Below are 27,855 nucleotides of genomic sequence, written 5' to 3' on the forward strand. Positions count from 1 at the left end.
TACGCGTATGTGCATGTTCTTCCTGATAGATTATTAGCCTGACCCTCTGTTTCCTGCCCGGGCGCTGGCCCTGGCAGCACGCCATGATGTCACTATCAGCTCAGAGTGTCTCATCATGCAAAACAACCCCCCCCCCCCCCAACCCCCCGCACGCTCGCCCCCCCCCCCCGCCCACCCTTCCTGACGATCGCAGCAATATCCCCCCCTCCCTCCCTCCCTCTCCAGGATCTCCCCACATCACAGACACATACGTCTATGGAAAAAAAAAGGAAGACAATGCTAACTAGTCACAACATTCCATTCCACTGTGGCTCTCAGGTCCCCAGCTGAGCTGTGTCTGTGTGATCTGCTGCCATATAAGGATTGTCGCAAACCTTGTATCTTATATTGCGTTGCTGTCGGGCAGAAACCTCTTAACTCCATATTTTTTTTACTTTTTGTGTTTTTTCGTAAATTAACGCCCTACTACTTGATCATACAGACACACAAAAGTGGCAAAAGCAGCAGATCTGCAAGCTCGAAACGCAAAGCGACGTGTCAATCTGAGTTTGTAGTGGTAGATCTGAGCTTGTAGATCTGCTACTTTTGATGCTTTTGAATTTGAATCCTGAAAAGTAACAGTTTTTGATATGATGATGTTTCCACCTGACAGACGATTTCTACTTTTTTATGCTTTTGTTCAGTAATTAATGCCCCATGCCCCCAACTTTTTCAAATGACTGCATCGTGCAAAATAAGATAAAACGTAGCTGATCTACAAGCTCACAACACGTTGCGGTGCGATGCATTGTGAGCTTCTAGATCAGCTTTTTTGGGGGCTTTTATGAAAGATTTGGAACTTTTTTTTAAAATGTTTGCAAATATTCGTCTTTAATGTCATGCCCAAAATAGGGAGGCCATGGTTGAAAGTGGTTAAGTGTGTCTGCGGGTCTTATAAATATTGAACCAATGAAAAAGTATCAACAAGAGCTTGGTGTGACTAAATAATAATTAATAACTCCATTGAATCCATTGGAACACTGATTCTTTTTTTCCCCCTGAAAAGTAACAGCGACAAGACGCACACACACACACACACACACACACACACACACACACACACACACACACACACACACACACACACACACACACACACACACACACACACACACACACACACACACACACTCACACCGACACAGAGTACAGTATCGCCCAATTATGGCGGTGGGTAGGTAGTGCGAGTGAGAGAATGAAGGACACTTGTGGAATGTCTGGCAGGCTGCCAGGAGCCACCAGCATTGTGTAACAATGACATGCCCCCCCTCCTCCCCCCTCCCCCCTCACAGAAAGAGAGAGAGAGAGACGAGGTACCGAGGTACCGTCACTCTGGTGGGAGGGGCCAGCCGTGTGACATCACATACTGGAGGAGTATTTAAGTAAAGGACTGGCAATGGTCTGGAACATAAAGCACCTGTTGATCTCTGCTCTCTGAAAGGACCAGGCTGTACACACTGACTGACTGCTCTCTGTGTGTCTGTGTTTCATATTTTAACCTGCCATTCCTTGGATCTCATCTGAACATCATCATCATCATCATGTCTGTGTCCACGTGCAACGTCTTGGCTGTCTTCATCACACTATGTGTGGTCCTGCAAGAAGGTGAGATACTTTTTTTTAAATGTTAATACATTTAGATTTATAAGGCACTTTACCTTTGAAGCAAATCTAGTAAAACATTGGCATAAACATGGCATAACAACATTGACAATGCAGTACTAAAAAGAGTAGAATAAATAAATACATTAAAAAAAATAGATTTTTTTTTCTATAAAAACGTATAATATTTTTTTGCTGTCATGCTTACCATAAATGTGAGATGTATTATTATTAATGTATTAATGTACATAAGAAAGGGTGTTTGTAAAATTATTATTGTTGTATTATTATAATACTCCTCCTAATTTCCTAAAGACTATTTCTGTCGTAAAAAGAAGCATCATGTACAGTAAGTCATTATGAGAAACTTTCTCAAAATAATATTAACTTATTATACAGAAATTGTTTAGGCCTTCTCAAAATAATGGCAGTACTGTATCTTTCAGAATTTTTTGAAAATAGTAACAGTATCTTAATATACAGAGAAACTTTTAATTATCTTTAGACACTAAGTCATTATTTTGAGAAAGTTTCTCATAATTACAGCATCTTAATGTTTTCATCACATTGGAAAAGGTCTTCCATACCTAATTGACCCACCCAGTTAATTAAAGAAAGGTTAATAAAATGACTTACAGTGGTGATATTTCTGATGCCAGTGTGCAGTGTGTATCATAGTGAACCATTAGTGTGTCAGTAGAAGCACGCTGTGTGCAGGCAGCAGTAATGTACATGAACAGGGAGGTGACAGTGCTTTGAGCTGCTGTCAATATTTGACCTACTCTCTGACAGTGGTTGACAAAGTGTTCAACCCAGGTACTTCAGACAAAGTATGGATACTCCTGGTCAAATATTACTAAGTGAAAGTTGCTCTGTCAAATTTGTACTCAAAGTAAGTCAATGTACGGGACTGCTTGCTATTACAAATACTTAAATTATTCAAAAGTAAAAATTACAAAGTACATTTTGATTTTGATATCAATGCATTGCTGTATTGAAATTAAACAATATATTCCAGAATTTCAACAAATATCAATTCAATACTAGTGAAAATATCAGATTTACAAGCTCACATCGTGTCACAATGCACCATGTTGTTAGCTTGTAGATCAGCTATTTTCACTATTTTAAATAGGGCTTCAGTGGTTAATTCATAATGTAAGAGTCAAAAGTAGGCAACAATATTTTTCTATGAAAGTGGAGTGAAAGTCATCAAAAATGATAAAAAAAAATACGAATACGCAAGTTAAGGACAGATACTCAAAAGATTTACTCAAGTACAATACTCAAGTAAATGTGCTTCATTACTGTCCACCACCACTGATGAACATAACAATGCATGAGCCGTTGTCAATATTTGACCCACTCCCTGACCTACTGAGTATTTCAGTACAATAGCTTCATGTCCACCGGTCGTATATGCACAGTGTCTGATAAGCCCGCCAGCGCTAAATTAAATAGGCTTAATGACTATCAACACACAATCTTATTATACAGCCCACACGCTATTTAACTTGGATTAATTTCCATACATTCCATAATTAATCACGATCAAATCCCCGTGAACCAAGTGGGTGTTTGCCACTGGCAGATCCGATCTGTTCCTATTTGCATAATGATAATCGCTAAGTCACGCAGTCAGCTATATGCCAAGGTATTACTTGACACTTTTTTAATTATGTCATTGAATTAGTTGGCACATTCTTTTTTTTTAAACTTTGATGGCTTGTATGTTTTCAGGGTTTGGACTTCCCTTATCTGGCCAGCAGCCGGACCTCCTGCCAGCCCCGTCGTCATCTCCAGAGCGCCATCGTTTGGTCAGGACCAAGCGCTGCTCGTGCAACAGTTGGCTGGACAAGGAGTGCATCTACTTCTGTCACCTGGACATCATCTGGGTCAACACACCGAGGTGAGTTTGAGTACGAGGGCCCAAATAGATGTGTATTCAAGGGATTCACAACAAGCTTACGGAGAGTTTAAGTGTTTAAATGTTCAAAAGTATTTAACCACTTAAACTCTATACAGAGTTGACTGGAGTCCCCCCAGGGACAATACTGGATCCTCTTTTTATTTATTTTTTTACCTCAACATGAAATCTCTCGCAAAAAATTGCAGGATATTTTTTTTTGAATACAAGTTACAAAATTCACAACAAATCTAGAAAAAAAGCAGCGAAAATAGCCAATCTACAAACTCACAATGCTTTGCGATGCGACGCATTGTGAGCTTGTAGATGTGTTACTTTCGCCGACTGTTCAGCCCAGAATAGGGGATGCTAGGATCCATGTGGTTAATACCAGTGGTGGAAAAAGTACTCAAATGTTTTACGTAAGTAAAAGTATCAATACTGCAATGCAGATAATACTCTGTTACAAGTAAAAGTCTGGAATTCAAAAGTATTGGTATCAAAATGTACTTAAAGTACCAAACGCAGAAAGTACTCATCGTGCAGAATGTCTCATTTTCTCAGTTTACAAATGTATGAAATTTATAAAAAAATATTTTGTAAATAGCAGATCTACAATGACAATCTGACGAGCTTGTAGATCGGCTATTTTCAAATGGCCAAAATGTATATAGGGCTGAAGGGGTTGATGTATATTTTGTAATAATAATCAAAATCTACAAAGTAACTAGTAACTAAAGTTTTCAAATAATTGTAGTGGAGTAAAAATACAACATTTGCCTCTGAGATGTAGTGGAGTAGAAAAAACTAAAACTGGAAACACTCTAGAGAAGTAAAAAATGTACTTAAATACAGTAAGCTACTTGAGTAAATGTACTTAGTTACTTTACACCACTGGCTAATACACCTTGAGAAAAGCCTGTATAATAATAAGTAATAACACCACTCTTTTTCTCTCCACAGTAAAATCCTCCCGTACGGTTTTGGCAGTCCGCTGTCTCGTCGACGCCGCTCCGCCGATGACCGATGCCTGTGCTCCAACCCGGCCGATCCGACCTGCTCCTCCTTCTGCCATGACAGGTGAGCTTCCCCGAAAAAAACGTCCTTCCTCCCTGCATGCCTCCACTTCTTGTCAACACGTCCCACCCTCAGAAGATAGATGGTATCAAACTATAGCGTCTGTGTCTCGTTCCGGCATCAGCCATGTGTGAAGGGCCTAGTATGAGGGCCAGGAGGAGATGGTTCAAATTTAAATGGAAAGAGGAGGAAGGATTATTGTGTCTAAGACGGTAAATGCAGTATATGGGTAGACGTGGGGACAGTGGTGGAAAAAGTAACTTAAGTAAAAGTATCAATACTGCAATGTAGAAATACTAAAAGTAAAAGTAAAAGTCCGGAATTCAAAACAATATTGGTATCAAAATGTACTTAAAGTACCAAAAGTAGAAAGTACTCGTTGTGCAAAATGTCCCATTTCACAAGTTTTCAAATATATAAAATGTATACAAATCTTTTGAAAATAGCAGATCTACAAGCTCACAATGCGCTGCATCGCGAAGCATTGTGAGCTTGTAGATCTGCTATTTTCAAATGGCCGAAATGTATATAGGGCTGAAGTGGTTAATGTATGTTAACCAGTAGCGAGTAACTAAAGTTTTCAAATAATTGTAGTGGAGTAGTAAGTATAATATTTGCCTCTAAGATGTAGTGGAGTAGAAGTAAAAGTAATGAAAATTGGAAATACTCCAGTGAAGTAAAAAATACCTCAAAATTGTACATAAGTAGGCTACAGTACTTGAGTAGCCTACTTAGTTACTTTACACCACTGAGTATTTGGGTACTAGACGTGTAGACGTGGGGAGAAATGCTTACGTTTTCTGGAAGGCGCAAAAGAGGTCATACAGGTTTATTTGTCATGCTGCCATTTATAGAACGTTTTGTTTTTGCCATCAGAGGCAGTTACTTGTAACTTGTCTGAGATATTGATAATTATGAAACCGAGGGTGCACGAATTAGTCACTGCCGCGAAACCTATTCCCATTACCTGGGAAATTCCTTTGTAGTGCTGTCTTTGTAGTGACTTCTTTGAAGTGACTTAATGTCTATCCTAATACAGGGGCCATAAAACATGTTAGGTTGAAATTCCTGGCAAATTGGGCAATCATAAGTTGACATATAGCCTCAGGGCGACACGACAACTGAATGCAGAGCAAACCGCTAGTTTTGGTTTCTGTTTGTTAACATGTTTATGTTATGTGTTCTATTCACAGCTCGCAGAATCCCAGCATCGTTGTGGCAGAGCCCTCGGTAGACGCTAAGAATCATCCAAACACAGAATCCGGCTTACTGCTGTCCTCTCTCAGGTAAAACCACCAACACATCTTAGTCACCCTAACCACAATTTACCTCGCCGTATCGCTGGCTGAAAATAATGTACTTTCCTCAACGAGTCGGTTGAACAATAAAAATATATAAGCTCACAACGCCTCATATCTCAATGCGTTGTGAGCTTGTACAGTGCCCTACAAAGCCAAAGTGTACTGTAACTATGTTTTTTGGACACACCGACTTATTTGTGTATCCCAAAGGTAAAAATAGCCTCCGTGATTTTGGGGGAAAAACAATTACCTCAAGAACAGATGTACAATTAGTGTATTATCACTTATATGCCGATATCTCATTTGGCTGACCAGTTGAATCACTTTTAAACAGATTTTTCAGTGATTTCGTTTTTCATAGTTACGGCACTTTGGCTTTGTAGTTCGGCCATTTTTGCTATTCGGCGTATGACAATAGGCCTTAAGTATGGCAAATATATAGGCCTTAAGCATGACAAATATATAGGCCTTAAGCATGACAAATATATAGGCCTTAAGTGGTAAAGCTTAATGCTTCACACGATCTCTCATGGGTGTTGAGTTTGAGGTCATTTCAGGAGTTTGTGAACTAACTCTCCTGTTTCTGGTTTCTTTTCACAACAGATCTGTGGTCAAATCCAACATGGCGACTGCACATCACACAGCGTCTTACAGGAAGAGGCCGTCCAGAGCCGATAGGCTGCAGCACAGGACGAGGAAGTAGAGACCTGAGCGCCATGTCCAACGTTCACGTTTCCATGTTTGGGCTGACGGTCTCCACTGCAGCAGTAGAATAAGCTTATATCTCCAAACCCACAACATCGCGACCAAGCAGTAGGAAGAAGTGCAATATTCGAAGAGAAGGGTGTTGTAGTGGACCATGTTTGAGCACCTGGATTCAAACCCTTGTCTCCCACATGGGGAACCAAACCAATGTGGATGCGGTGTTGAGAGTGAGTGGGAAGGGAGAGAGACTGAAGGACAAGGACAGAAATAACAAAGGAGTGATTCTCTAAGCAAATACCTGCTGGACTATATGCCTCCATCTAAAGAGGGACCCTGCGCCAGCCCTGCGTCCACCTACACACTCTTCATTGGAGATCTAAAGCAGTGGGGAGATGGAGGTCTTTTAAGGATGTTGTACTCAACTGTGTGGAAGAGAAAACTCCCTTTAATTGGACCAGATAAACAAAGAGATCTGGATCTTTTTTTTTTTTTTTTTTTTTTCCTGTTTAAAAAAACACCTGATATTGACATTTTTTAACATAAAAAAGTAAAGTTTTGAAAGTTTACAAAACTTTTCACCAATGATGACATGCTCAAAATATGGATGCTAGGTTGAAAGGGGTTAAGATCCATTCCATTCTTAAGACAATGTTCTGGATGAATGGACATTTTTCTTTGATACACCATTGTATCAAAGAACCTTGTACCTTGAGGAATTATGGATATGAATGTATCGTTTGTTTGTTTACGCAAATGGCCTTGATGCTGTTTTTAATACAATTTGTTTGCTATTGCTAGTTGGGTTTACGGTTATCTCTTAACAAAATTTCAATTATACGATTTGGATTAAATATTCCTCTGTATCAGAGCAGATTTTCACTGTCCTAAAATTAGGATAAAATGCAGTCTTATCATGTCAATTATCATGCAAAATGGCAGCTTAAAAATTGAATGAAGAGGATCATCCTCATCCTTCACCTCTGGCAAACAATTTGTTCAATTTTGCAAAGATTTACACTACTAATGTCACGCTGCTCACGCACAAATGCTTATACAATCACACAAGGACATGCGTGTACTTTAAGATAACTGGTCCATTGTGTTGAGGAATTGCAAGGCTCCTGTTTAATGTTTTGATTGAAGTCAATCCAGTATGTTATGAAATGAGCTCGGCAAAAATGTAGCAATTGTTTTTTTCCACACTATACTCATGTCTCTGCTTTTAACAATTAGGAACATATCCTCATGCTGGTCTTCTGTTATGTAATTTAGAAATAGGCTAGTTTTGTCAAATGTTGTGACATTTAATTTATGGATTCACACCAGCTCCTCTGTGTTTTAATAAGAGTCAATAGGAATTGTTGTCCGCTCACAAATACAGATATTTCATTGTCAAATCCATCACGCTCGTCTTCACTATCAAAATGCTGTATATTAAATTATGTATAATAATTGCTGGGATGCTGTTGTCCTGCTGACATCGTTAGAGTGATGACATCATCATAGTGATGTCACTCACGCCCCCCCGTTTACCAGCCACGGGCAACAAGGGAGTTTACCGTTAAATGTTGTTATTGTAAAATACATTATTTATTGTCTAATTTATTATGGAATATATTTATGTTTGTGTGAATGTCCAACTTGATGACGTGAGAAGAAATAAAAAACAAATACATAATTTAATATTCTTGTTCAGTTGATTTCTTTTTTTCATCTGTTTATATTTCCATGGTCATTCACCATGGTCACTGTCACCTATGACACTGGCAGGTGAAGGCTGATTGAAGCAGTCACACCTGGCCCGATTTAAACTAATTAGACTCAGAGCTGGGTGTGAGCACACACCTGTGTATGGAGCTAATCAATGCACACAGGATGACTCAGTCTCAGCCATCCGTCTGCACTCACGACTCACCAGCACTCCAAGAATCTATTTCATGACAGGTTGTTTTATGTTATTGTGGTGTGGTAACTAGAGGTGATCATACTATAAGGTATTGGTTCTCAGGGTGCTGATATTGTGCATGTTGGCTCACTGGAAACACTCTGCTACACCAGTGGGTCTCAATTCATGTTTTTGTACATGATGTTTAACCAATTCAGAGTGTGGTCCAGGAACCCTCATGGTTCCTTGAGGGGGTTCCAAATGGTCCCTTGTGGGTGTGTAACTCTGAGAGTGTACAAATGGAACCAAATGGACCCGTAGTTATGGAGGTCGTTGAAATTTAAAAAGTTTGAGACATTAAATGGAACAGAGCCTTCATTAGTATCATTGGTATGAAGGAAGTAAGGAGGCGACCTAATTTCTTTTCAATATGACTGCTGTGCATAGAGCTTATTGACGTTTCCATAACACCACACATGTTCGTGTTTAAGATGACGCTCGTGTTAACACCCGAGATTCTAACTCAGAGTTTCTGTGTGGGGCTATAGGGCTAAAGCCAAACATCAACCACTCGTGCAAAAGGGAATGCCCATTGGCCTGGCGAGATATTAGGCGTGTGGGCTTCAGGCTGAGCTACTCTAGTACAGTACATGCATCCCCCCCTTTGACCTCTCCTGTACCGGAAAACCCAGCCGATCCGGATCATGGCACCAGTGTAACACCTGTGACCTGAGATTCGGTCTAGGGCTAAAGTCAATCATTGGTGCTACAGTATATTAATTAAACTACACAACTATTGTGTCACACTTTGTCACAGAAGCATAAATTAAGATATACAGTAGGTTGAGTGGGTACCTAAATTGGCTATTCTTTCCAAAATGTAAAAATAAATGTATGCTGTGGAAAATAGTCAGAAATAATGTAAAAGTATACATGATTTGAACATCATTATCAGACCAAAATTTACCCTTCAACTTTTGTTTATGCCCAAAATGACTGGCTGGCTAGCCACAGGTTTTGTAGGAATTTGTAGCAAATGTAGAAATATTAGGCATTAAATGTAATTAAAAATGATTATCTGTATTTGGACCCCATTTATAAAATAAATGTGAATATAAAATAAAATATTAATAAAAATGTACCCAGAGGTCTCAGGGGGCCACTGTACTGGTTACCAGAAATAAATTAGGTTAGCAGTAGGCTACAGTGTCAGGAGCTCAATCTTCCCCCTGGATCTCTTTGTTTGCAGCATGCTGAGAGGTTATCTTCATGTGGTGGCGAGTCTCTGCGTCTCCTTGTTGTTCAAAAGCTGATGTTGACTCTAGATACGCTGTTCCTCCAGAGGCAGGGTGCTGTTTAACTGGGAGTGTGCGTGTGTGTGTGTGTGTGTGTGTGTGTGTGTGTGTGTGTGTGTGTGTGTGTGTGTGTGTGTGTGTGTGTGTGTGTGTGTGTGTGTGTGTGTGCAGGCATCGGACCCTGGACTCAACCATACTTATTATCTTTCAATTATGTAGGTATTCAGGTGAATAAAGGAAGATAAGAAACATGTACATGTAAAATACAAGGTAAACTTTGCCTATACGAGGACTCTTGAATTTGAGTTAACATGCAAGTTGGTACTTTTCTACCATATTATTATTATTATTATTATTATTATTATTATTATTATTATTACCCTTATTATTATTATTATTATTATTATTATTATTATTATTATTTGGCTGTTGGACCAAATCATCCACTCTTTTCACTATTGCACACAAGTCACTTTTTTTGTAAAATAAAGATCATATAGAGCCAGAGTCAGTGTGCGGGCTTCTCGCACATGACTCCAGCTTTGGTAAACCTTGCCCTTGAGTTAAGAGCGCAAATATTTCTACTCCATTGCCACGTTATCAGACACTAAAGCAGTAATGTGATAATTTGAGATGCGCTTTTATTTGAGATACAGTGGGTTAATATGACAAAAGATTTCAGCGTTACAATTTCCAACGACCGCTGTTACAATTGCCCCCACCCATGCGGGCAATTGTGGCAGTCTGGCTAATATGTAGTCTTAGCCTAGTTAAAACTAAGGCTAAGTTTTAACTTAGCCTTAAATGACGACTTCACCGATTTTCAACCTATCTTCATATAATAGGTCCTCACTAATACTCATGATAAAATGGTACAATTGTTTTCTACTCGGTCTGTGTCTCAGAGGAGGGATGTGGACAGTTCAGAGTCCCGTCTACCAGTGACATCATCAATGGGGAATCCAAGCTAATAGAAACTGCAGGCTTTCTATTCCTGGAAAGTTGCAATGTAATAAAAGAAGCCATTGCTCTCGTGTTAATAAAAATCAAAATAAAACATTTGAAATATTGTTGGCAAAAAAATCATGCCTAACGATGATGTCACTGGTAGACGGGTTTCTGGACTGTCCACAGTCCTCCTATGAGACACAGACCAAGTAGAAAAAAATGGTACCATTTTATCATGAGTATTAGTGAGGACCAATTATATGAAGATAGGTTGAAAATCAGTGAAGTCGTCCTTTAAGTTAAAACTTAAGGCTAAGTTGAGTAAATGTGAATTAGTGCACTTTCTGTATTAACCCATTTTGGGCGGGAACCCTATACCTTTCAGGACGGGAACCCCTTTTGGGGTTGTTGTTGCTACAGTATATACAGTAGCAACATACATTTGTTGAAATGAAGTTTTTCAGAAAACTTAGGTCAGGATTTTTTTTTTACAATTGACCCGGGTCTTCCCTAAACATTGCTGCAGTTTGCCTGCTGGACTCTTCAAGTAGAACCAACTGTGGTACTTTTCCACCATGGCTCCTGTGTTACATAAAAAGCAGGCTGTAATTGTACAGCAGCAGAACAGTCAAAACAATGAACTGCATAATCTGTTCTTTGTTTGTTTATTGGGCAGGGAAGAGGGGGGGGGGGGCACAATCAGGAAGAACAGAGTGCACCTGGGATTCTATTAGTTTGCCAACAGTGGTTCTCAAACTTTTTCATACCAAGAACCCCCCCCCCCCCCCAAATCAATATGTATTCGGCTGTACACCCCCATCTGCAAATGTTTTGTGCCAGGGGACCCCCAAACAATATGTGTGTTGTTGAAAGGGTTAAAAAATATTCCAAAATGTTCACATTATTTTGAAAATAGTTTGAAAACCCCCTCAAGGACCCCTAGGGAACCACTGATTTACTAAAGTCATGTCCCTGCTTATTGACAGTGATGACATTAAAGCTTCAGTCCGTAACGTGCATGTCCTGAGCCATGTTTCCCAGCATAAGCGTCAACATGCTAAATTGATAAATGGTACAGTTACAGTATAGAGCGGTCTCTCTGGTAGGAGACTCAAAGAGTCTCAAAGAGTCTCTTTGAGTCTCCTACCGTAACATTAGCATCTTTCCGCCGGTCATCAAATTATTGGTTTAGGAATGTGACAAAAACAAAAAAATCTCCATGAATTCAATGCTTCATGGGGTGTGTACTTAAACAAGCTTAGTGCTTAATGAGAGTTTCCAGTTTAGTAGACCTTGTATTGCGAATTTGTACTTCCATGTATTGTTATGTAGGCTACTGTCATGTACTATTCTCATGTCTTTCTAAATAAACTACATCAATCAATCAATCAATGTGTAATTGATAGAAAATAAGTCATTTTTTGGGTGAACTACTCCTTTAATATAGCAGATAGATGTGACTTGTAGGTCGCCTACTTTCAAAATATCTTGAAAAAGTTGGAACAATTTGGAATATTTGTAAAACATTTTATTTTTAACAAAATATTTTCAGATGGGGGTCTGTGGCCAAATACATATTAACGTGAAGGTTGACATGTTAATATTTGAGAACCACCGATCTAACACCATAATGATCAAAATGGCATTTTATTCACCACAAAAAAGGGACCGATTGCATCTTTAAAGGTGCAGAGCGGCGGCGCTAATGAACGTGAATAGCTGACTAAGTGTAAGGGAAAGGGGAAAACAGGATGCTTTTTTCACATTCCTTCCTTTCGCATTCCTCTCATTCCTTTAACACAAGAGAGAACATGAAGAGAAAAAAAAGAAAAAAAGAAAAAAAACTAAATCCAGAGGAAAAAACAGGCGCATGTCGTCTCCTTGTGAGAGGAACTGATATGAGAATGTGGGGGAGGCTTAATCACACACTGGCTTGTCAAAGCATTAGTTCATTGTTTTTACTCCCGTTTTATTTGTCCCATGTTGTTGGCCTGATTCTTTTTTTCCCCGCACACTCCTCCTCTCATGCTAGAAGCTGATGGTAAATCATGACTGCACCGCTTTGACTGTAACTGTTGTTGTTTTCTAAATGCTCAATTACAGTATGTGCAGTGATGGTGGACAGCAACCAAGTACATTTACTTGAGTACTGTCCTTAAGTAGATTTTTTGACTGACTTTTACTGCACTACATTTCAAGGACATATCTTGTACTTTTGACTCTACCATATTTCTAGGAAGGGGAAATGGTACATGAATATGAATTAATCTCTTGTAAGCCCTCTTTCAGATATAGTGAAAATAGTAGATCTACAAGCTCACAACATGTTGCGATGCGACCCGATGTGAGCTTGCAGACTCGGCTATTTTCACTATTATTGATATTGTTTTAGCATTTCTGGAAAATGTCTACATTTCAATACAGCAATGTTATAAAACATGTACTTTGTCATTTGAACTTTTTGAAGTACTGGAATACTTGCTTTTAAAAATACTTAAAGGACGAATTCACCCATTTTCACTAATGTTCATGACAAAAATGGTACCATTCATTATCATGAGCATTAGTGAAGACCAATTATATGAAGATGAAAATGGGTGAAGTCGTCCTTTAAAGTATTTTTTAAAGCAAGTATTCCAGTACTTTAACTCAAGTCACTGAGCAATATTCACTTGTAGTTCAGTAATGTTTGACCAGGAGTATCTATACTTTGACTTAAGTATTGGGGTTGAGTGCTCATATTATGTGCTCCTGTGTGTTGCAGTGTGTGTACAGTTTGTGCACGGGAATGTGTGCAACGTTTCACATCAGTGGCGCCAGTAGCACTCCATCAATGCAATAAACCCGTCTAAGAGGGATTATTTACAGCTCTGTAGTTCATCTTGGTTCATCACCTCTTCAGACTCCACCTCACCCCCTAGCACTCACCTCTTTAGACCTATTTCAGATAGATGTAAGTTTATACGCAGATATATATATATTGTGTCTTGGACACTTGTTCTTATTTATTGTTTTTCTTGACCACAAATGTCAACCCAAGACCTGAGGCCGATTCTAGAAATGTTTTCTGAAATATACATATTTTTTAAATCTCAAAATATGTTTGTTCCAGGGACCCACAGAAGCAAAGATTTGAGTTACACATTTTTGCTTTAAAAATATATATTCAAAGATTTGCAAAAATAGTAGATCTACAAGCTCATACTCACACTCGCACTTGGTGCTGTGCTATGTGAGCTTGTATATTTGCTATATTTGAATGTCCAAAGAAATCTAAAATGACACAGATACGTTCCCGGTCTAAATGGGTTAAGAAGGTTCCTTGTTTACCTCGTATCCTCTAGTTTCAAAAGTAATGTTATGCGTTGTGAGCTTGTAGATCTGCTATTGTCAAACATTTTAGTACTTTTACTTTTGTTACTTTAAGTACATTCTGATACCAATACTTTTGTACTTTTACTCAAGTAAATGTTGAATTCCGGACTTTTACTTGTAACAGAGTACTTCTACATTGCAGTATTGATACTTTTACTTAAGTAAAACATTTGAGTACTTTTTTCCACCACTGGATAGCGTGCTAGGTTCAATGTTTATCTGGTATACTAGTTTCTTTGAGACACTGTTCTCTCTGCGCTCTCTACTTATGTGACTATTTACCTTGTTGTTCATACAGTTCATGTTTACTCTGCTGCTTATGCCGACCTCACACTTTGTGAGCTGCTCTGGATAAGAGCGTCTAATAAAAGCCTAACATTGTAAATTGTAAAGCAGCCAGCTGACACACAGTGTAACACAAATCTTTGATAAGTCAGCACAAGACTTCTAGTAATAACACCTCAAGACCAATGAAGGCCAGATTAAACCAGTCAGACCGGGCACGCATCTGTGTCATTTTGAGATCTACAAGCTCATTGAAAATGTATGTTTTAAAGTGAATATGTTTAACTCAAATATTTGCTTCTGGGGGGATTCTACAAATGTCTTCTAAATCCTAACATTTTTTTGAAAAAAACTTGCTATAATCAGTGGTTCTCAAACTTTATTTTCGTGTCAAGGACCCCCAAAATGATATGTATTTAGCCGCGGGCCCCCATCTCAAAATATGTTGTTCCGGGGACCCCCAGAAGCAAAGATTTGAGTTAAAAATGTTTGCTTTAAAAAAATATATATATATTCAATGATTTGCACAGTTCACGATTTTTCAAAAATAGCAGATCTACAAGCTCATAGCGCGGCACTCAGTGTATATCTGCTATTTTTGAATATCCCTAAGTATAAGATAATGGTTAAAGTGGTTACACGGGTGCGTTCCCGGTCTTAAAGGGTTAAACTGTTTGTGTGTTCTGTGCTGTATTGTGTATAGTCAGCCTTGGGGCTGCATGCTCACAGTGATTATAGTAAAAGGTCAGTATATGTACATTCCTGCTCTTCCTGGTTTTGTTCCGTGGGGGACTGGAGGTGATTGGCTTTGTGGGTCAGATCATTTAGGACAGAATGGAGCTATCAGCACAAGGCAACCACCCCCCCCCCCCGCCAAATACCAAACTGTTGCATGTCTGAAGGATGGTACAGAGCACTGGCTCAGGGGGCAAAGTGTGTGTGTGTGTGTGTGTGTGTGTGTGTGTGTGTGTGTGTGTGTGTGTGTGTGTGTGTGTGTGTGTGTGTGTGTGTGTGTGTGTGTGTGTGTGTGTGTGTGTGTGTGTGTGTGTGTGTGTGTGTGTGCGTGCGTGTGCATGCGTACGTGTAATGCACTCTAGATAAAGGTACCATATAAATCCACTTTTTCTATTTTTGAAAGTAATTTATTGGGTCATTTTCAAGTATTTTTTTGATAGTGATAGTGGAGATAGACAGGAAACGGCAGGAGAGAAAGAGAGAGAGATGGGGAAGCAAAGGACCTCAGGTCAAATTCGAACCCAGGTTGGCTGTGCGAGACTTACAGGTATGTGCTGTGCGTGTGCCTCTGGTTGGGCTGGGCAGATCAGAACCAAGGGCCAACGGTCAAGGTGTAAAAATCAAGTTGGCTCGATGAAAGAAGGCCTCAGTGATGCAGATGAAGAGTTTGTTAATAGCCTCTACACACTGTACGATATTTGACCCGATTTGGATCTCGGGGATATTTTTTGGTGATCGCCGAGAAAACCACCGATCTCAGTCCAGATCGGGCGTTCCTCGGCGAGGTGTTGATCTCGCAGTGTGTAAGGTACTCCGAGAAGAAACACCCCGATAAATTGCGGTCGGCGAGCGGTTCCCGATAATTTGTACTTTTCTAGCATGTTGGATAATTGAGTTTGTCGGACCCGATGAGAGCCGTGCTACACCCAATCAAAGCAATTGATAGAGTGAGCGAGCGAGATGGGGCTGTTTATTCTTAGAGGAATAGGGCTTGCAGACAGAGAGAGCGAGCTGTGTGTGTGTGTGTGTGTGTGTGTGTGTGTGTGTGTGTGTGTGTGTGTGTGTGTGTGTGTGTGTGTGTGTGTGTGTGTGTGTGTGTGTGTGTGTGTGTGTGTGTGTGTGTGTGTGTGTGTGTGTGTGCGTGCGTGCGTGCGTGCGTGCGTGCGTGCGTGCGTGCGTGCGTGCGTGCGTGCGTGCGTGCGTGCGTGCGTGCGTGCGTGCGTCGCATGTATGTATCTCTGAACAGTATTGCCAGGTTTTGCGCGAGAAATAAGCAACCAGGTCTATGAAAACAAGCCCAACAACACACTTTAAACCTATCTACAAATAAAATAGCCGATCTACAAGCTCACAACGCGTCGCAACTATTTTCAAAGAAAAAAATTAAGAAATAAAGCCAAATAAGCAACTACACTTTGGAAATAAGCTAAAAAGAAACGCAACCACCAATATTTTTTACAAGCAACTCGCTTATAATAAGCGGACACGGCAACACTGCTTCTGGTATGAATTGGACTCTGGTTGACTTTTGAAACGTTTGTTTCAGAGAGGGAGAGAGAGAAATACAGAGAAATTGAGAATGATTTAATGTCAATCATTAGCGTCCTGTCTCGGTCTCGCGCATATATCACGGGAGCCTTTCACGTTTTCGTGAGACGTTTGGAATAAAAACAAATGTATGTATTGGGTCGGGATCACATCGTGGTGAAATATCTTGGAATCAGTGAACCCCTGTCGCCGACCAATCAATCGTGCGAGAATCACAACGATATATTTAGCCCGATTTCAAGAGAGAAACTCGTGCAATGTGAAATGCGTAACGATCTGTTCACTCGCCGACCATTTCAAATGTCGGGCAGTGTGTAGAGGTCTTAATTAAAAACATTTCCAGTTTCACTCCCTTCCGTATAGCACACACAAACATAAACCGCAATTTCTCAGCAACAATGCCATGCATTCCTGATGGCTTGTTCACCAAGTCCAAAGGTTTTCGACTCCTTTAACCGAAACCAAAGAGTCATCATTCCACTCTCTCCGCACTCCGCATCTCATCGGGGGTCACGCTGTCAACATGACCACTGGGGAAAAATTGCCAGACGATGCCAATGACCTTAACCCATTAAGACCAGGGACTCGCATCATTTGCGTCATTTTCTGATTTATTTGGCTATTAAAAAAATAGCAGATACACAAGCTCATAGCGCGGCACCAAGCGCCGCGCTATGAGCTTGTAGATCTGCAATGTTTTAAAAAGTCTTGAAAATGTGTTCAAATCTTTTAATGTGTATATATATATATATATATATATATTTTTTTTTTTTTTTTTTTTTTTTACTTAAATCTTTGGTGCTTCTGGAGATTCTACACATTTTTGTTAAACTTATGTTGCTATAATATCAGTGGTTCTCAAACTTTTTCCATGTCAAGGACCCCCAAAATGATATGCATTCGTCCGCGGACCCCCCCCCCCCCCCCATCTCAAAATATTTTGTTCCCAGAAGCAAAGATTTGAGTTAAAGATTTGCACACATTTTTTTCCCCTAAAAAATAGCAGATCTACAAGCTCATAGCGCGGCACTCTCTGCCGTGCTATGAGCTTGTATATCTGCACATTTTTGACTAGCCAAAAAAATCTTAAAATGACACACGGACGCGTTCCCGGCCTGAATGGGTTAATCTGACTCCAGCGACTAGTCTCTCAGACATTCCTCCTCTTTAATCCGTAAACAGACATCCTTATTCCTGCGGTGCAGCTGTGTGACGACATGCCCGTACTAGATGGCATTCTTTGCCATTATACCTTCAGATCGCCATCTACAGTGTGTCCTGTTGTGTGGGCACACGTACGCCAAGATGAGGCGATACGGACGCTAGGGCCCGGGCCGGGCCCCCACCGTCCCGTAGTGTAAACAGTCTGTGGCGTTCTGTAAACAGCTGACAGTGTTTTTCGCCCCCCCACACCGCAAAGATGAGGATCTTGATTTGCCTTTCAAATGGCCGAGCCGATGTCCTTCTGTAATCACACACACACACACACACACACCACTGCAGCCATGCTGGTAGAACAATGGACGGTACAGCGAGGGGACAGTGTATACGTGTGGACCTGCAGTGTGTAGGGGACACTATAGTGTATGTCAAGCTATTTAGTATATTTGCAGTTTCCCCGCTTGAAAGGGATGATACAGTCCATAGGAGGTTTTAACTGGGTTTCACTCATACAATGACCACAACTTTGGTTTTCCTTTTAGTTCTTCTTTACTTTAGTTTTTGTTGTTGCAGTACATCTTATGCAGGTAGTGTGTAGTTGTAAGGTTGTAAGGTATAGGTATAGGTGAAAAACCTTAAATGAAAAATAAAACATAATCACTGTAAATATAATGCACATGAAATAATAAATGCAAAATATAAATGCTTTACATATATTTTTTAACACTTGTGAATATTGTTTTTACTTTCTTAGTGTCTTTTTATGAATTAGGTTTTTAAACAGTTTTTAACAAATGCAGTCTCATATGAAATGCAAATATAATAGACTGAATTTTAGCAGCATTCAAACTGTTCCTATCAATCTACATTTCTCAATAAACAAATCACATTTGTTTTTAAAACAACAATCATGTTGCTTTAACTTGAGGACATCAAACAAACAATTGACATTGAACTACAACGCACGTTCTAACGTGCGCCACAAACGGCAAGTTTTATGACTCTTAAACAAACAGTTCGTCTCTCACCGGCTGCCTCTCCAGCTTTTTATGGCTGCACCAGTGCTGCTTTGATGTGTTCTGCGTGACGTTGCTGTTGCAGGACGCACGCTTGTTTGTTTGGTAATAATGGAGGATTGTGGAGGATTCTCCTCCTTCTCCCTTCTCTTCCACTGTGGTTTGGTTTACAGGCTTCTTTCAGGGGTGGTGCTTTATAGTGTAGCGAAGCTGATTAGTGATTGGGGAATGATTTCAGACAGCTGCCACTCTGTCAATCAGCCTGACTTTTTAACCCTTTGATATCCAGTGAGGATTTCCAAGTTGACTTCACACCTCCCACTCGACCTTCCAGTGGAGACACCTGGGAGGTCGCACGTTACAAAGGTAAACTTGGGTCCGACGGTTCGTTCTGCTCTTCAGCGGGAAGCAAGACGACCAGTCGCCTGACGTCTCTGTGAAGAACTGTCGCTGGGATCTCTTCTTTGAGTTTTTTAGATGTTTGGTAATTTGCCTTTACTTTTGCTGTGGTAGGCCTTGTGACAGGAACAGGGTAGCTTGGGAAGGTTCTGACGTTGACATCCCTCACAATTCCTTTGCTGTCTGAGTTGACACTGACCACTCTTGCAATCCTGAACTGACCCCTGAGGGCATTTTGGTCAGCAATCCAGACGATGTCTCTGACTGCGACATTTCTCTTGGCTGTATGCCACTTGTTCCTTACGAATAGGTTAGGACCAGCAAGTTGACTCCAGTGCCTCCAGAACTTGTTAACTTGCGCTTGCATTTCTTTAAGCCTTTTGTAAGGATAGTCACTGAAGTTGAAAGTTCTGACATCTCCACTCTGCGATGCTCGTCCGAGCAGTAGACAGTTAGGAGTGATGAACTGAACGCTGTCTTCTCGGCTCTGTGTCCTGGCGTCAATTGGTCTTTCATTCGCAAGATTAGCTGCCATGTAGAGAGTTGTTTGGAATTCACTCCAACTTAGCCCCGACTCTCCTCCCAGACTCTGCAGTGCTCTCTTGACGATGCGCACAGCAGCTTCTGCGGCACCGTTCCGGTGTGGAGAATCGGCTGGATGAATTTTCCATGTCCATTCTGTGCCATTCTTGGCGGCTCTCTCTTCTAGGGTAGCTTTGTCAAGATTGTCAAGGAATCGGTACTGTTCTTCTAGGACTGGCTTAGCCCCTATGAAGTTAGTACCTGGATCTGACCAGATTTTCTTTGGATGACCTCGTAATGCTGTGAACCTCTGGTAGGCAAATAGGAAACTTTCAGTGGATTGAGAGTTCACCAGGTCTGTATGAATAGCTCTGGAAGCCATGCAACAAAATACAACTCCCCAAACCTTCAGTGACACTCTTTTCTTGACATCATCCTTGACTTGGTAAGGTCCAAAGAGGTCTACTGTTGTGTATTTGAAGGGGGCAGCTGGTTCTATCCTCTCTGGAGGTAGATCACCCATTATTTGCTGGCATCTTTTTGCTTTAATCTTTCTGCAGAGTATGCAGTCTTCGACCACTTTCTGAGCAGTTCTCCGACCCTTCACGACCCATGCTCTTCTTCTCATCTTGAGCAAGGTTCCAGCCACTCCATCGTGGTTCTCCTCGTGGGCTTCTCGTGCTAACAGCGTTGACACCCAGGCTTCATAAGGCAAGATAGGGACAGCAACTTTATCCTCATTGAAGATCTGCATTCGACCCCCACAGACCAACAAGCCAGTTTCTTGGTCTCTGTAGACTGCCAGCCTGTCTGTGGTTGTGCTTGGGAAGGATGCACCTTGCTGTGCCGCAAGAAATATGTCTCTTAGGGCGTCTTCTCGCTCTTTCACAGAGATGACTTGTGAAGACGACACTGCCTCCCACTTTGGACTGTTTGCAGTTTGCCGTTTCCCTCCAATGAACATCTTTGCTGCTCTCCAAATCCAGGCAACTGTCTTGATGAGTCGGCTTAGGTTGCTGAACCGCTTGACGTTCACAAGGTTTAGGACAGCTGATCCTGCTGGTGTTCTTTTTGGTTGTGTTTGAGTTGGTTCCTGCTCCTGCTTTAGTTCTGACGGCTTTTGTGTGTTGGCATCCTTTGGATCTGATGGCACTTGTGCCTTGGCCTTTGCTCTGGTTAGTGCAGCAACAAACGCTTTCTTTTGCAATCTGTTGACACTGTCTCTGGCAGCTGTCACCAACTCTTTGGCAGATTTAATTGGCCATTCATCCACTGGTAACTTCAAGAACGTTGGTCCGTTCTGCCATTCTGAACTTTCATCCAGGTCTTGAGGACTGGCCCCTCTGGTTATGATGTCAGCAATATTAAGCGGACCAGGAATCCACCACCAGTCTTGGATGGCTGTTGTGTTTTGGATCTCTCCGATTCTGTTCACGAAGAAAGTCTGATAACCATAGCTCTCTCTATGGATTGCACCGAGGACTGTTTGGCTATCAATGATATGGAACCACTTTTCAACTTGGATCTTGCTGTGTTGCTGGAAGTACTTTTTGAGACGTGAGGAAAACACGGCTCCACACATCTCTGCCTTGACAGCATCACCTTTGTGGTCTAAAGGAGTTAGTTTTGCCTTGGACTCCACCAGAGAGACGAATGGGCCCTGGTCGGTGTTCCACCGGAGGTACATCACTGCGCCGTAGGCATGCTCGCTTCCATCCGAGAAAGTTATTGCCCAAGGTTCTCCAATGAAGCTTGGAGGCGTTATGGCCCTGGTGAATGTAACCTGCCCGAGTTGCACATACTCTTCGAAGAGTCGGATTGCATCTTCCCTGAGGCTGTCTGACAATGCTGTATCCCAAGTGTCTTTGACAGGGCAGCTCTTGTTCTTTGCCTCCTGGAATGCTCTCCGCACAAGGATGGCACCCTTCTGCTTGGCAGGAGTTACCAGGCCAACTGGATCATATAAGCCTGAGACTTGACTCAGGAGGTTCCTTCTTGTCAAAGGGTTTGGGGTTTGCGCTCTTACTTGGTCTAGTAGAAGGTCTTGGCCAAGTCGCATCTTCATCTTTCTCTTTGAGAAGTTAATGGATGACATGATATGGAGTTTGTCTTCTTCCACAAGGTAGCCTAGACCAAGCGCTTTGTTATCTTCATCCCTCATTTGATTCGGGAGGACCATGTTGTTAACTTTGGTCTTGCGTGGTTCGTTGTCGTTCCCCTTCCTCCCACTTTGGCCTGAGAAGACCCAGGGCTTCAACAGGAAACCTCCAGCTTTTAGGATTTGCTCCACGTTTGCTGTGATGGTTTTCAGCTTTCCAAGGTCGTTGTGGGACGTGAGGATGTCGTAACTGTCCTTTTGTAGTACCTCTCGCTCCCCTTCAAGGTGGGCGAAAGGAGGTAGGTTGGCTGTTTCTCGCATTGCGAGCTGTGCGATGCATCCTGCAGGCTTGTCACCAATGTTGACTCTGGTGATGGCGTACTTCTCCAACTCTTTGTCCTCAGAATCTCGCCAGAGGAACCTGTGGAGGTGCATCTCTCTATCTTCCAACCATACAGAGTTGTACATTTTACGGATGTCCCCTAATGCAGCGTTGGTTCCCGCTCTGAACCTCAGAAGGACAGCACGTATCTGGTTAAGGACGTCTGGACCTTTCATCAGCAGGTCGTTCATGCTGGTGCCTCTGAACTTTTGACTGCTGTTCCAGACGAGTCTTACTGGGGTTGTTGTAGAGTGTGGGTTTGGTGCAATAAGGTGACTCACAAACCATATTGGTCCTTTCCAGGTCATGATCTGCTCTTTAGTCAACTTGATTGCAGCTCCTCTGTCGACCATGTCATGCACTTGAGCCTTGTATGCAGACTTCCATTCTGGTTCTTTGGCTAGCTGCTTCTCCGTCCTCCGGAATGTTGCCTCAACAGCACCTCTGTTGTTTGGCAGTGAGACTGGATCCTCTAGCCAGGGATACTTTGCATGCCAATGTGGTTCTCCGCTGTGATCATCACTCATGACATAGGTAAGTCCATCCTTTACCACCTCAAGCTCCCTTTCCTCGGCAAGGGTCATTTCTTTACCACCGGGCTGGCAGTTTCCGCACCGGCAGCCTCCACATCTGGGCTCGCATGCTGCGCCAATGCTGTCCCATTGCCACCATTTCAGGAAACTCTCTTTGCTGGTCGAAGCAGTTGATCCCAGTATTTCAGCTACTTCTTTGCTTGAGGGGTTTTGTTCTGGAATGTGGTTAGTGAGCTCTTCATATTTCACAGCTGCTGCTCTCATTGATCTTGCAAAGTGTGTCTTTGACATGTGGGCTGACACTTCAATCTCCTCAAACAGTTTGGTGTGGGTTCCTCCAACTGTTTTCCCGAGTGGTCCGTCCCACAGTACAAGGTTTCCCACGACTCTGATCCTCTGAGGAGCTAGCTGGCCTTCTCTGTGGCTGATGAGAAGCTCGACTTCTTTGGGCCTCACAAGCTCATCAAGAGGTACGTCTGGGAAGAATGGCTGCAGTTGCTCAGGTGTCACACTTTTGTGGACGTCTGCAATGTCGTCAAGCCCATAACAAACCAACTGATGCGCTCTCAGTGTGCCCTTGGGGGTGGATACACGGATTTTGAGAAGATAGCGCTTTGTCTTCACTTGGACCTTCATTCCGCCAACTCCGTGTACAATGAGCATGATATCTTCACTCTTGAGATCCAGGCGGCTCGCCGCTCTGTGAGTGATGTAATTTGTGTCAGATGCTAAGTCGATGAGTGTTCCGATTTTCTGTCCGGCGTTAGCTGTGGCGACGAGTAGCATCATGATCACTGGAAGCTCTTGCATTCCACTCTTTTCAAGTAGACTTTGTTGGTCATTTGAGGTTTTGAAGACTCTGGAGGCAACATTTGAGAAAGCCTCCCTAAACTGCTTTGCTAGGTCTGGTGGGAGATTTTTGATGAACTCTTCTTGACCCTCTGTGTACTTCTTTTTGCCTTTATCCTTTTCAGATCTGTCAGACTTCTTTGCCACAGATTTGGGACAGAGGTAGAAGTGATGCTCAGGAGTCTGTTCATCTCTGCAGTCCTGATTTTTGCATAGAAAGCCAGGTTTGCAGAATGACTGGTCGTCGTGAACCTCAAGGCATCTTGTACACGCACCCAACTTTCTTACTGAAGCCTTCTTTTCGGCTGCATTCAGAGCCCTGAACTGCTTGCAGAAGTAAAGCTTTTTCTTGTGTTTGGCATCGCCGCAGACTATACAGCCTTGGTCATCAGCTGACTTTGTAGACTTGGTTCTGGCACTTTTCTGCTCAATTATGGTGTCTTTCCAACTCGGCTTACTTGGTTTACTTGGCTCATCATCTCGTAGCTGCTCGAGCTCCTCGTAGATAGTCTCTTGCTGCTTGAGAAATGCCAAGAGAAAATCAAACCTTCTATCTGGTGTCACACCATTTCTTGGATCGGCTACATAGACAAGCCACTCTTTCTTGAGGGATTCGGGGAGTTTACTCTCTATTGATTTTGTTACGAGAGGATTCTTTATGGCGCCTGTGTCTCCGAGGTCACTCAGGTCCCCGAGTGCTTTCTCCACGGCTTGAATCAACTCAACAATTTTTCTTGGTTGGCTACTTCTGACAGATGGCATCTTCTGCAGGTCTTCCACTATTTCAATGGCAATAGCCGTCCGATTGCCATAGCGGTTCTCCAAGACACGGAGAATGTCATCTGCAGTGTTATAAGTAGTGAGCCGAAAGTCTTTCTTGATCCCATCATCGAGACTGTCCAGTAACTGTATCTTTTTGACTTCTTTGGAGCCGGTTGGTTCTCCTTGTTTTTGGAGCGACTCCCAGTCTTTTCTCCACCTGTGAAAATCACGCTTGTAGCCAGAGAATTTGGGGAGAGCTGTGGGTTTCAGCCTAATGGTTGGGGTAAAGGTGGGATGACTGGCAGTGTTCGTTGCTCCTAACCTTGTGTCCTCCTGTCGTCTCACCATGATGAACTCAGCCTTTCTGGAAATCAGACTGGTTGCTTGGCGTTCGATCCCTCTCAGCCGACTGCGGAACTCCCTCTGGTCTTCCACCGGAACCCACTGCTGCCACTTGCAATGAGCTTGCTTTGCGGTCTCCACCAGTGACTTCAGATGGCTGAGCTTGAATTCATAGGCCTCATGGTTGCCATCAGGATGTACACGAGCGACACGCTCACACTCAGCTTCTGCTAGTTCTACAGCTGTGCACAGTTCATCTCCAAACTTTTGCCAAAGCATGTCTCTAAGTAGCTCTCCAACTTCCTTCAGCTTTAAGTCACATTCATTTGTGGTCTTTGCTATGTCAGCTTTTTGCTGTTCGGTCAGCTCGACTGACTCCTCTGACTCCTCGTCTTTCAGCTGCCTCCTTTGCTGCAATGACCTCCGCCATGACTTCCTCATTGGTTTCCATGACTTTTTCGGCTCCCATTGAGAGTTTATTGAAGCTATCTTGGAGCTGGTCTTCTGACATGCCGTCGTGAGTTCTGATGATACTGTTAGCTAGTCGTGTGAAAGATCGCTTTGCTGCAGTCCGCTCACTTTTGAGCTGCTCAACTGTTTTCCTGACTGTGGGGTCAGTCATGTTGAATTTGGGTCCCCTGGCTGTTTGCAGGGTGGTTTATTATATTTTCCCGGTCACTGTTTTCACTGTTCCAGCTTACAGCTCCGGTTTTTCACTGTCAAGCTATTTAGTATATTTGCAGTTTCCCCGCTTGAAAGGGATGATACAGTCCATAGGAGGTTTTAACTGGGTTTCACTCATACAATGACCACAACTTTGGTTTTCCTTTTAGTTCTTCTTTACTTTAGTTTTTGTTGTTGCAGTACATCTTATGCAGGTAGTGTGTAGTTGTAAGGTTGTAAGGTATAGGTATAGGTGAAAAACCTTAAATGAAAAATAAAACATAATCACTGTAAATATAATGCACATGAAATAATAAATGCAAAATATAAATGCTTTACATATATTTTTTAACACTTGTGAATATTGTTTTTACTTTCTTAGTGTCTTTTTATGAATTAGGTTTTTAAACAGTTTTTAACAAATGCAGTCTCATATGAAATGCAAATATAATAGACTGAATTTTAGCAGCATTCAAACTGTTCCTATCAATCTACATTTCTCAATAAACAAATCACATTTGTTTTTAAAACAACAATCATGTTGCTTTAACTTGAGGACATCAAACAAACAATTGACATTGAACTACAACGCACGTTCTAACGTGCGCCACAAACGGCAAGTTTTATGACTCTTAAACAAACAGTTCGTCTCTCACCGGCTGCCTCTCCAGCTTTTTATGGCTGCACCAGTGCTGCTTTGATGTGTTCTGCGTGACGTTGCTGTTGCAGGACGCACGCTTGTTTGTTTGGTAATAATGGAGGATTGTGGAGGATTCTCCTCCTTCTCCCTTCTCTTCCACTGTGGTTTGGTTTACAGGCTTCTTTCAGGGGTGGTGCTTTATAGTGTAGCGAAGCTGATTAGTGATTGGGGAATGATTTCAGACAGCTGCCACTCTGTCAATCAGCCTGACTTTTTAACCCTTTGATATCCAGTGAGGATTTCCAAGTTGACTTCACAGTGTACGTGTGCACGTCCGCTGTGTGGCCAGGGGTTGACCGTGGAAACGTTACATGTTCTGTATGTTACTGTATGCGTGCTTGTTGTGACATGGAACACACATGCTGCACCTGAACTGGATGCATGCATGGACTAAGATATGATCATCATAGTGAAGACATACATCATAAGAATGCTTGTCCTGACTTAAAGCGGCACTATGTAACTTTTTTAATCAAACAAAATTAATGTTGGCCAATCTGTATGGTAGAGTATGTTAATACAATATAACTTATACAATCTGTATGGTACTACCATACAGATTGTATAAGTTATATTGTATTAACATACTCCATACAGATTGTATAAGTTATATTGTATTAACATAGTCTACCATACAGATTGTGTAAGTTATATTGTATTAACATACTCTACCATACAGATTGTATAAGTTATATTGTATTAACATACTCTACCATACAGATTGTATAAGTTATATTGTATTAACATACTCTACCATACAGATTGTATAAGTTATATTGTATTAACATAGTCTACCATAATGGTAGAGTATGTTAAAACAATATAACTTATACAGTTGGGGTGGTTATATTTTGTCTCCCTGCTCTTCTATGGACACAGGATCTGACACAAATTTTGACCTGATGGTCAAGATTCAATGTATTCCCTGAGCAAGCAGGCAGGCTCTATTAGCTCAGTGGACAAAGTTTCAGCAAATTCAAATCCGGGTTCAAATCCGGGGTAGAAGAGGCAAGTTACATAGTGCAGCTTTAATGCACCGTGCTGCGATTACAGATGATTTTCTCAGTGATTATTCTATCAATTACTTTTTTTATTAATTGAATAATCAAAAAGCATGTTTTTCATATGAACGAATCAACACAAAAAAGGTTTTTATAATCGACTTAATTTATTAGTATGATTAACGACTTAAACCCTGTTTTATCTCATGCAAAAATTGCTAAAATAGCTGATCTACAAGTTGCGATGCGTTGCGAGCTTGTAGATTGGATATTTTTGCTCTTTTTATTTTTTATTAATTGAATTAAAATAACCGATTATATCGATTAGTTTCGATTCACTTTTTGCACCCCTAGCATCATCCATGACCTTTGCAGGGAAGACCGTGACCTTGTGTGTATACCTTGGAAGGCGTGCAGTCTGCCACAGACTCTCATTGATTTGCAGTTTCCCCCCAAAAAGCCTTTTTGACAAAGTCTGTGAGAAAGCAATCAACAGCCTTTATCACCAAAGGCTGTGAACCTGCTTTCTTTGGAAAGCTCTCCCGAGGACATTGAACTTCTGTCCAAGAAAATCGTTGCCGCCGTCGGGGACAGAGAACTCGTATCTCCACAGCTCAGCGTTTCATGGCTTTTCTTTTCTTTTTGGTAAATGAATGCCCTACTTCATCGTACAAGAGTGTTGCGCGAAAGCAGTGAAAATAGCCGATCGACAAGCTCACAACGCGT

The 27,855-nt window shown here is 41.6% G+C and overlaps 1 protein-coding gene across 1 annotated transcript; it reads left to right on the forward strand.

Moving 5' to 3' along the window:
- The first annotated feature begins 1,464 nt into the window (after positions 1–1,464).
- On the forward strand, positions 1,465–8,313 carry LOC308095141 (uncharacterized protein). The gene is made up of 5 exons (XM_080442085.1): positions 1,465–1,644; positions 3,382–3,550; positions 4,511–4,627; positions 5,818–5,910; positions 6,529–8,313. The coding sequence occupies exons 1-5, from the start codon at positions 1,581–1,583 to the stop codon at positions 6,626–6,628; spliced, it is 543 nt and encodes a 180-aa protein (XP_080298211.1). The 5' UTR covers positions 1,465–1,580; the 3' UTR covers positions 6,629–8,313.
- Positions 8,314–27,855: the final 19,542 nt, after the last annotated feature.

This window comes from Gymnoscopelus braueri, assembly GCF_963280865.1.
Source record: "Gymnoscopelus braueri genome assembly, chromosome: 11".
In the NCBI taxonomy this organism is placed as follows: Eukaryota; Metazoa; Chordata; class Actinopteri; order Myctophiformes; family Myctophidae; genus Gymnoscopelus; species Gymnoscopelus braueri.